Raw genomic sequence first — 12,059 nt, 5'->3', positions numbered from 1 at the left:
AACGTTTTTATGCGTTGCACGAATTAATTTTCCCAACGGATTTTCGCGTTGCACACAAATTTGCTACGCCACATTCCAACGGATATGAGCGTTGGTGAAATTTATTGAAACGCTTATGTCCGTCCCAAATCGGACGTTTTGCTGTAGTGATATGTGTATCAGCGCTTTTCAACTTTTGCTTGCAATTGTTAAACCGATTTTCAACCTTTCTCTGGTAAAGGTTGGTTGTTGTTATTCTTTTGTTTTTGCATAAGGATGACAACATGATGATATTTCGATATCAATTCTCCCTAGACGAAGATGCAAACATATTGGAGAAGTGGATGCGAAATTCGAGGTAACGAGTTTGTTAGTTAATCGTTTTCCTGTTTAAGAAAAGCTTGTGTTTATTTCATATATATATTTATTGCTTTTGCTTAACAAAATTTCGGTACAATTGATGTTTATTCCATTATGTGTGTATGGATGTATGTGTGGTTCAATTGGTTCCGGTTAAGAAAAACTATTATTTTGCTTTATTGTGTGGTATCAATTGTTTAGGCTTGCAAAATTTCGGCCCAATTGCGGTGCTTTAATGTCTATGTTGTTTCAATTGCTTCCGATTGAGGTGAATAATTATGCAAGTTGATTTATTCGGTTTGTATGAATTATTTATGGCTTAACGAAGAAAAGGTTTACGGGATGAGTTGTTTAGTCCAATTCGATTCCGGATAAGAGAAACTAAGTTAATTCTGATCTTAGTTAGACTTATCGAAGTGAGGTTTCGGTTATTCAATTCTAATCGAATGCCTTAATAAGAAATGCTAGTTAACTAACCTAGTACTTGTCTTGTTTAAAATTGAAAGGTCTAAGTTTATGGATAATTATAACCTGATGAGTAAAATAGAGTTATCTTTATTTTGGTCTTATCGAATAAGCGATTGTTTTTGTACAATCGGTTTAGGAAAGGAACTAAGGTGCTTAGTTGATTTTTGGTTTGCTAAACTAAAATGGGAAAATTGTTTCCTTGGTAACATATCAAAATAAAACTACTTGTAGTTTCGGTTTTTGATATTGGTTATCAGAAAATGATGTGTGGAACCCTCGTGCTTAACTCTATAGGTTACAAGTCTATTTTGAGATTTGTAAGATTTTTTTTCGGTTTTTCCTTTATTTTTTTCGTTTCTTTGTCATTTTGTGACAAAAATGGGGAGAAATATATGGAGTAAACAAGTGATACTGGCATTGATTTTATATTGATTGGTATCACTAAGGAAAAGAACATTGGTGCTTAAACGTTTATCTAAACGAAAGAGTGAAAGCACAGACTAAGGGGGAGTAACATATCATATTAATTGGTATAACAAAGATGTGCGGATTGAAAATATACCTATCTTCCTTTAGGAGGAGTATTAGCTTTGTTATTATAATGTCAACAACGACATTTTTAAGGATTGAATGTATGCAGATTACTGTGCTGTTGAATTCGGGAATCAAGCGTATGTGTGATACATTATTGTAATTTGTTTATCCATATGATGTAAGAGTTTTGTCACTAAAATTGACCAAGGGGGAGATTGTTAGAGCATAGCTCGGTTGAACCCACCAAGCGTTGGTATGTCAAGTTTGGTTGTCATATTTAGTGAATCAAAACTCATGTTAAGAGTCGCTTGATTATGTACTAGGGTCAACTTCGTATAGATTAGCTTGAAAGTATTAGGATATGAGACATTACAAGTATTGCGAAGACTTGAAGATGTGAAGAAGCAAGGATATACAATGACAACATCATCCCTCCATTTGAGGTTAGTGATATTTGACTTGAACTGTTTCATTCCCTAATGTATCTTTCAAGTCGTGCATATTGAAAACAAAACTGCGTAGCATGATTGAACTCTAGATAGACATAGTATTAAGGAATACAATACGAGGTTTATTGCTTAACCATTAAAATTTGTAGATAATACATCGACAAAATCTTTTAAATGCTATTGTGATTATGTATGGGCATGAGGTGAGGATTTCATCATAGGGAACAATGTTTTACATATGTTCTAAGGAAGTAAATTCATGAACTTGGTTTGTGAATCGAAAAGGAAATCTCCAGGTGTTATTGGTATTTTTATTCATTGCATATCTTGTGAACAACCAATATGTGTGATTAGTATAACCGTTCATGACTTGTTTGTGTTCTTGGTAAAACTATTCACAAAGGCCTAACTTATGTATTGGTATGACTTTTATTAGTGAAACTGATCTTAAGTAATCACCTGAGATGATATGATCGAGTTTGTGATTTTATGTCTGACCAAATTTGGGAAAAGGGGAACCGATCCTAGTAAGAGGTGGAGTACATCACAAAGGGGAATCAATCCTCGTATGAGGTGCAATAAGTTTATAGAAGAAAGGGGAACCGATCCTATGGACATGTGCAACACGTTTTTAGGCAAAGGGGAACCGATTCTATGGACATGTGCAGCAAGTGCAAGTTAGATACCATATATATGTGGGGAACCGATCCTAGTACCTAGTCAACCGAATTTTGCAAGCTAGTGTGACTATGCACAATACTCACATGGAGGTAGAACCGAAACTTGTTTTGGTAGAACCGTTAAACCCATCATTTGTGATTGAGTGTTCCTAGTGAATTGCATAGTTCTTGAAATTCAGATGAACCAATTCTAAACTTGTTTGGAAGTGTAGAAAATCGGTTTCAAGGTTGTAAGTATGAAAGAGGACTTACAAAGTAAGGATGTCGACATACTTTGAACATGTGTGGTGAAAGTTAATCTTTAATTGTTCAAAGTTATTCCTTAATAGTTAAGGGAAGAGAATCCCAGGGTCAAAACATAAATAAGTTAAGAATCTTTTAATTAAGGTTATTAATTTCATTTTTAGGAAAAATAAGAATTAGTAATGTGCATATACTAATTAGAGATTTTACAAGAGGTATGGATCATCATTTTTGGATAGAGCATTTTCAGGAATTATGGAAACCGAATTTTTGCTTTAATGAATATCTTGAGAATATTTTCGATTTTGGAAATTCCTTGGTGTCCAAACTTCCTTGTCTATAAATATTGAAGTTTGCATTTCTAGCAAACTAATCCTTCGTAACAGCAAACTACCTCTTGTTGTGCTGCTACTGGTGAAGCCGCCTATTCGGAGAGGAGAGTAACCTAATTAGGCGAAATCTCTTATGGCCGCTCGTTTTAAAATCTTCTTTGGGATTGGGAAGCTCTATTAGTACCATTGGTGGGAAACTAGATAATTGCGGTTTATCTTTTCTTTTCATTGATTTGATTGACTAAAGGTGGTTGAACTTTGATTGCACCTAGTTTGTTTATGCTGGATGATCTTCTCTTCTGATATAAGATTCACTCAAACTAGTTCAGAGTTTCGACAAGGATCTTTAGACTGTTGTTAGTTATAAAGACGATCTTGTGATAATCCATTGTTAACAAACTCCGTTCTGTGCGTGATTGATCACAAGAGATTCAAGTAATTGTGTGAAGGTATTTATTGAATATCTAAGAAGATTTGAACACAAAGAAGAGTTTGAAGATTTCTGATTTGGGGTTCATAATCTTTGGTGTGCACAATACTTGTTTCGGTAAAAAGAGGATCCAACTATAATCGGTTTTATCTTTGTGATAGAATTGGATTGATCAGTTGAGTAGATCGGCATCAACACAATTCTTTGGATTAAGAGTGTTGTTTGCAAAATCTTAACAATTACTTCGGTAATTGAACATAAGATAGATCTAAGGACCTGACGAAGGAGTTTATGTTAAGATAAACAGAAGATCCTTTGTCCGACTCATATCACTTGGTTGAAGAGAGTTGATACCAAACAGATTTGTTGTTCCTTTACTGTTTGGAATACGAACCAAAATAATTGTTCCAAGTACGTGACTTATTCATAAGTTGGAGGCGTGGGAATACAGACGGAACTAGGTGATCTATAGGTTTAGCTGCTTGGTCTCAACTATACGAAGTTAGGTTATTTTGTATAACGGCTTAATCCTCAGATTACTCAATTCTGGACAAGGTCCCGGGGTTTTTCTGCATTTGCGGTTTCCTCATTAACAAAATCTTACTGTGTTATTTACTTTTATTTTTCGCATTATAATTGTTTTATTATAATTAAAGTAAATTACACAAAACGTTAATTCCTATTTACTTGATAAGTGATCCCGCTGTGTTTGGTTAAGTCCGAACCTTTTTATCATGTAAGCATACTTCGTTGTTGTATTGTCTCGATCTCGTATCCTTAGACGATCACACGAAGTGTGAACCGATTAGTTGCATTTTCTTGATCAGTCCATAGACAATCACTTTCGGAGAAAGGACTTATAGGTAGGAAAAGTTTTAGATTGAGGTATATTTGGGTACCCTCGTCTTTTGAATAGGGACACGGTTTCACCACTTTACCACGATCACTACCTTCTTACTCCTTCATGACTTCCACTTCCTATGAGATCAAGGTGTACAGTTATTACTCAATTAAAATATATTTTCAATCTCTTCAACAAGGAGGATCATCACAAGTATCCAGAAACAGAGAGAACATACTGCTTATCGTCTACAAGCAAGTTATATCTTATGATATACAGTCATACGCCATCACATCTCACATAGTCTACCACTATGATCTCAACACTTTTCTGCTTCCATCCATAAGACCAACTCTTCTCCTTGGTTTGTGACCGAAGCAAGACCGGAACAACTATTTCATGGTTAGGCCAAAATTGTTCAAATTGATCTCTCGAATCTAAAGTACTTCTGTGCATATTTGTTTGGGGTTTAGACTCATTTCTCATCAACCTACCCCCTTTTACCATTTTTAGCATAATCAAGTTTTTACCCATAAACAAGTTGAAAGTAATTAAAGGATATATTCTAGGATTGATATTAAACAAGTATCTCTACTAGGACCGATCCTAAGGATCTCTAGTATGATGGATCCCCTACCAAGGATCTATACTAGGACCAGTCCCAAGAATCTTTACCAGGATCGATCCTTAGGTTAACCAAAATAAGACATTTTTGATTTGGTCGTTATCTTAGGGTTTGAATAACTATCAAAAATGTGGTTTGGTTAATATAAAAGGTTCATAAGATGTCAACATAGTATTTAAACATGTGGTAAACTCTTATCACTTAATGTTAAAGTATTTTCTTTGATAATCAAGGTGTTATCCCAAACCGAAATATTCTAAATATCTTTTTGATATTTACAACTTAGTAAATATCCCAGTGGATAGGCATATCTTTGGTTGTTACATTAGTAATATTATATGCTAGCTACTATTAGTTGTCATCCAAGAGAGATTTTGGTATATGAGTTGGATTACAGTTGGAATATTAAGAAACCGAAAATAAACATATTACATATCTTTATTTTCGGATCTGGTAATTCCTTGTTGTCCAAACTACCTTGGTCATTAAAATTAGTAAAGCTTGTAGTTCTTACAAACTTATGTCTTGGACATACTGAACTATTCTTGTAATACTCATTCGAGAGGATAGTATCCTAATTAGGTAAAAATCTCTAATGTGCGCTGTGGGATTAATAAATCCCTAGTGGTACCATTGGTGGGAAAATAGAATCTTATTGTTATTTTAGTTTTCGATTATTGACTTGATTGACTAATAGTGAAGTTGAACCTTGACAGATCTAGTTTGTTTATAAAGTGATCTTTCTCCTCTGACATAAGGCCACTCGAACTAGTTCAAGGGACGATTTCAGATCTGCTCTATTGCTTCTAGATCCGAGGATAGGACTTTTTCTATCATGTATTGTTAACATACTCTGCTCTGTATGTGATCAATCATTAGTGAAATCAAGTTGTATGTGAATATGCTTTAAAGACTGGAAATTGAAGATGAAAACATTTCTTTTTGGTATTCCGATCTTTGTGATAACTTCATGCACACTTGATTGACTAGGATCCGATAAGATAATTTACCTCGTATAGACTTCTTAAGCTTGTTGCATAGATCAACAATACATCTTTGTGTTTCTCTCTGAAATTTACTTTGATAGTTTGTAACTAAATTTGATTATTTAGGTAATCTTGATCCTAGTTAATCTAACCGAACAAAGGAGTTTATATTCATTAAACGAAAGAATCTTTGTATTCAACTTTATCTCTGATTAATTTGTTGATCTGGGAGATTGATAGAGCGGTAACTGAAACCGATTAGTCATTTACTATTTCGAATTATGATAAAAAAGAGTTGAGTTGATAAAGTCCTCACAGCATGTGAAACGACTTAAGATAGTGGATTTTATCTTGAGAACTAAGTGCTCATACCAGATTAGTTGTAGGTGCAGAAATACTGAAGGAACTGGGTAAGTTGGATTTAGTTTACTTGGTCTCAACTATATGAAGTTGTAGTAGTCTTTGTATAACGGATTAACTATGAGTGTATTCAAAAATGAACTAGTTCCCTGGATTTTTATGCCTTGCAGTTTCCCCTGTTAACAAAATATTTTGTGTTATGTGATTTAGTTTTATTCTCGTATTATATTGTTTTGTCTTTATATTTAAAGTAAACACACTTGTACATTAATCAACACTTGGTTTGATCATAGTAGATTGGTTTAGATTCGAACTTAAGCTACATACCAAGTGTACATCTTGTTTAAAGTAATCTCCTTGATAGTGCTTGTTTGTATTAGATTACACAAGGTGTGCCTTGTGGTGTACTTGGTACCCTCGTCATTTCACTTTGTGATTTTTATAAATCAAGTTCCTGATCTAAAGTTTCGGGAACTTAGAAGATTAATAAGAACAAGATCCGGATAACAAGAACTACCATATAAAAGATTATCTGATCGGGCTTCACGAATCCCTTAGTGAAGTCTTTCAAATCCGTAACCTAATTATGTTTCCCCGAGGAAACCTAGGTTTTAAAAGGACGACTCTAGCCTACAACTAGGACATAGAAGTGTCGAGATTAAGTTTTTAATGTGCAAGGAGTTCTTTATTTATATTGATGAACAACCTTGGTAGCTTACAAACAAAGCTAAGTTCATGAACTGTTGGTCTTCTTACTTCTCGATTGTCCTGGAAAATATACTCTTTTTTTTTGCTAACCTGTCTTTCTATAATAACATCATCATCATCATCATAGTGCATCAAGCAACCATGATTGCCAAACTAAAGATCCAAGTGACACCCTCAAATCAATTTGTCACTTAGTTTTGTTTGCAGAATGTTTTCCAGCATCTATTTGGGCGTACCCTGTTTATACCCTGATTTAAAAATATTTATTTTCGGGTGAAAATCCTCCTTTTTAGATGTTCACTTCTTCAATAATTATTGAGAAATACGACAACAAATAGAGAACCAATACTCTAATATCATCCACATCACTTTCATATTGATGTCTAACCCACTACTAACCATGTCCAAGTAGTATAATAACCTCCTGTAGCAAAGAGATCCCTAATCATATCTGCAAAAGTTGTCCAAACCATTAGAATCTACCAGGAATTTTGAAACGTTATATGAAGTGTTTCCTAACAGTACTTGACCAATAACCTGAAGAAGAAAAATTATCGTCGATTTCTCCCAGTTGTCATAGTTGTCCATTCCTTTCCTACTGTTTATATAAGATGCAAGGTGAGAGATAACTACAACCTAGGAATGACTATCGTAAGTTACTTGAGCTACTTTATCTTGGGGATCTTGGGATTTATCTTGGGAATCGCGGCTAGACGTTGTAAGTTGACAATTACACCACTGTAGTACAAAACATCAAAACTTTGACAAATACTTTTCGATAACCTCCGATTAAAATTTATGGGCTCATCTTTCCATATTGGAATTCTCGTCAACATCCGAACCTCGGAAATGAAAAATTTTATTGGTATTACACCTTATAGGTATAAGAGCACCTGTTAATCACACATCTGAATTCTTAAATTTAAATGAAAACATTTAGGAAAATTCACAATTCTATAGTACATGACATGCCGATCAATCTCTCTGAGCAACAATTTCTTAGTAATCATTCATCTTTCGTCAACTAGTCCTCGTCTTCATTTTTGGTGCTTTTTTACCGGATATATGATCATCTCTATCAATTCTAGACAATTGCGGGAATTCACAAGATTGTTAATAGGGGGACCGGTTTGTTTGAGAGTGTACCAAAATACAAATTAGACAAAACAACATTTACCTTAGGGTATCCTGTTAGCAGTCGTGGGAATTCGGGCACTTCCATGGTATAAGCTAATGAAACAAATATACCATTTCACCAGAAACGGTAATGGTCGCCCGTTTTATGTGGAACGGCTAACCGTCGTCTCCCCACAACGAAAACAGAGAATTATTACCGTGGCTAGGCTCTTCCATTGATCCCAAGCCTACGTGAAAAGGGATTAGGAATTGATTGGGAGGAGCCATAAATTAGGCTCTAGGATTCCCCCACTTGTTTTCTTTACTTTTGACCTTTTGTACTCACCTTGTTACTTTTGTCTAGCAAAATTTAAGGACGTATTTACAGCTAAATTAGCTAGTTTCAGTAACAGAGAAGAGAGAGAGAAAAAGAAAGAGAGAAAAAGAAAACTCTTCTTCTTCTTCGTCTTCTCCAAATCTCCACTCTCATCTCTGTGTTTGTCTCCATAATTATCAAACATCCAGTCTTTTATCTTTCTTCTCCTTGGAATAACCAAAAGCCCCAACCAAAAAGTAACACATTATTATTATTTCTTTGTTAAATGCAACAGCATGTTAATTTTCTTATTAATTACACCCATCCAAGAACACTGCTAAGCTCAGGGTTTTATAGAGTGAAGTTGAACACTACTACTTCCAGTACTACTACAAATCACAACTTCACAACTCACATTAACTCAAAACCCCTTCACCATGTTGTTCATCACTAGCAACTACATTCTCTGTACTTCACTTCTCCTTACTCTATTTACCCACACTCTAGGTTCTACCCGCTTCAATCTTTCACTTCCACATCAACATCCTTACCCTGAATCAGTTGTTCAAGAACTTCAAAGGTAAAAGAATTATCATCTTGGGTTTTCATTTTTTTCGCCCGAATTTCACATTTTCTAATCTGGGTTTTCACTATGTTTTGCAGGAAAGTTAATGTGTCAGTTCATAGGAGGCAAATGTTGGGGGTTTATGACAAGGGTCAGTCATCATCATCATCATCATCATCATCATCCTCGTCTTCGTCATGTTTGACAGGTAACCCAATTGATGATTGTTGGAGATGTGATACAAACTGGCAAGCAAATAGACAGAGATTAGCAGATTGTGGTCTAGGGTTTGGTAAAGACTCATTAGGTGGAAAAGGAGGTCAGATCTATATAGTTACAGATTCATCAGATAGTGATCTTATTAACCCTAAACCAGGTACATTAAGATATGGAGTTATCCAGACAGAACCACTTTGGATTATCTTCTCAGGTCCTATGCAAATTAAACTTAAAGATGAGCTTATAATTAACAGTTTTAAAACACTGGATGGTCGCGGTGCAAATGTACACATTGTTGGTGCTGGTTGTATTACATTGCAGTATGTCAGTAACATTATCATTCATAACATTCATATTCACCATTGTTATCCTTCATCCCCTGGTAATGTACGTTCCAGTCCGGATCATTACGGCCGAAGAACTAAATCTGATGGGGATGGTATATCTATATTTGGAGCTAGGAAAATTTGGATTGATCATTGTTCATTGTCTCACTGCAAAGATGGTTTAATTGATGCTATAATGGGCTCAACTGGGATTACAATTTCGAACAACTATTTCTCACATCATAATGAAGTTATGTTACTAGGTCATCAAGATGATTATACGCCTGATTCAGGAATGCAAGTAACTATAGCTTTTAATCATTTCGGTGAAGATTTAGTTCAACGAATGCCTCGATGTAGACGTGGTTACATTCATGTTGTTAATAATGATTTTACGCAATGGGAAATGTATGCCATTGGCGGTAGCGCCAAACCGACAATCAATAGTCAGGGGAATCGTTACATAGCTCCTGCTAATCCTAATGCCAAAGAGGTACTATATTATTATATTATGTCATTCCATATCATTCAAGTTGTTATTGTTTCCCTGGCCATGAAGTGGTGCTAAATTTCCATGTTGATAAATTGTTAATGTAGGTGACTAAGAGGGTGGATACAGGGGAATGGGCAGACTGGGATTGGAGATCGGAAGGAGATATAATGGTGAATGGGGCATTCTTTATACCATCAGGAGGTGGAGCTGGCCGCAGTTATGCAAAAGCATCTAGCGTTGAACCTAAATCATCTGCTCTCATTGAACAATTAACCATGAATGCAGGCGTACTTGGTGGCAACAGGTATTCTTCTCTGATCATCTTCGTTTCTGTTTCAACCACTACCTCATCTGCTTCTTAGATTCTAAAAACACTGCATGCGTAGTGGCAATGAACTCATATTCTAGAATACAAAGACTACAACGTGCAGCGCCGGATATGCAATCTAACGGTTGGTGATATACATAAAGAATATGTTTGGATGGACGATTATAGAGAAAACATTATCAGTAGTTTATTTATGCTAGATATTTTCTTCTGTTATTTTAATGTGAGAAAACAAAACGGTGCCTGCTTTGTCTTGAGAATCTGTCCCCACTAGGATTTGACCTGGTCTTTATAGTTTCCAATGGGGCTCACACCCTATAATGTTTATGTCGTTCAAAACTGTAATCTGGAACCTCAGTCCTCGATTACACTTCCAAGTTCCAACAAAACTCCCTAGATTTATAATTTCATCCCATTAAAATATAGATATTTTGTTGGCAGACCCCATACGCGGTTGAGGCTGTAGTTTTTGTTTGGATGGTGGTGGGGGTGTTATGGGAAAAGAGAAGTTTTTTTTTTTGGGCATGGGAATGTGAGTTGCTTTATTCTCTTGCAAGCTGCGTTCCAGCAAATAGAATGGTGGGGACAGCTCTTAAATCCACCATCATTGTCCTACAACCACTGGATATATACAGGTCTGAATAGTCAGAGCTATATAGGACTTTTTACTGTTTTGTTTGAAATGATAGATTACCTCATAGGAGTTTAAGATCTTTAGTTATTTTAAGATGCTAATTATAAAAGTCTCTGATGATCATTTTACTTTTGACAATAGACAATCATAGCTATGCGTATGGATAGAGTGTGTAGTTCTACTTTTGAAAACTCTGGACACTTTCATTATGTTTTTCTTGAACTGGATACTTTAATTTATTATTAATCTGTAAATTTGTCTTGTGTGTGTAAATAGAGAGAATGGGGATAATGGACCTAGTGATGGTGGGGGCGGATATTATGGCGGTGGTGGTGGTGGCGGCGGCGGTGGGAACAATGGAGCAAGTGGATTCTTCGGGATGATCTTTGGAGCTGGAATTGGCGCAGCTCCCTCTTCATCTCCTCCGCTAATGACGGTTTTAATGATAATAATGTCTTCTTTCCTTTTGATAATTTTGTCTACCACTAGGCGACTTGGTTTTTGGTTACTATTACAACTATAGCAGTATATTATTGAAACAAAAATCCAAAAGAAAAAGGAGAGTAGATCATATCAAGTTTTTCTTTGTCTTCGAGGGTTAAACAAATTTAATCCTTTTGTCTAAGCAAGCATGATAGTTTTAGAATCATTGAGCATATATTAATATATTATTGACCTTTTGGAAGTCATGTACATACACATGCAGTGGGCCCAAACTGCAAATAGAAAAACATTTTTTAGGGTTCGTTTTGGTACTCTCCGACTATAGCCGTTGAGAGGAGCCGGTAATAGTAGTAGATGGATGTGTGTGGTTGAGCTGGATTTAGATCCCCTGTCAGTGTCAAAAGGGCCTCTTTCATATCTTTTTCTCATTTTTCTGTCATCAAGATCTCTTTCCAGCCTTATGTTAGTGTCTGGGAAGATGGTTAACTCTTGCTCTTGTTTTAGTGATAATTTGTATGATCTGGGTATAGAGAGAACATGGGTTTGTTTTTGCCAATTCGGTTTCACACTTTGCTTACACAAAATTGCCAATCCTATCTCCCCTCCCATCAGCTGTCTCTCTC

The 12,059-nt window shown here is 35.5% G+C and overlaps 1 protein-coding gene across 1 annotated transcript; it reads left to right on the top strand.

The window, feature by feature from the left end:
• Positions 1–8,509: 8,509 nt before the first annotated feature.
• Positions 8,510–11,677, top strand: LOC113298687 (probable pectate lyase 12). The gene is made up of 4 exons (XM_026547497.1): positions 8,510–9,007; positions 9,091–10,030; positions 10,135–10,334; positions 11,269–11,677. The coding sequence occupies exons 1-4, from the start codon at positions 8,865–8,867 to the stop codon at positions 11,513–11,515; spliced, it is 1,530 nt and encodes a 509-aa protein (XP_026403282.1). The 5' UTR covers positions 8,510–8,864; the 3' UTR covers positions 11,516–11,677.
• Positions 11,678–12,059: the final 382 nt, after the last annotated feature.

The sequence above is a fragment of the Papaver somniferum genome, chromosome 7, assembly GCF_003573695.1.
Source record: "Papaver somniferum cultivar HN1 chromosome 7, ASM357369v1, whole genome shotgun sequence".
Classification (NCBI taxonomy): Eukaryota; Viridiplantae; Streptophyta; class Magnoliopsida; order Ranunculales; family Papaveraceae; genus Papaver; species Papaver somniferum.
Note: the sequence above shows the minus strand (reverse complement) of the source record. Positions and strands in the feature narration are given on the sequence as shown.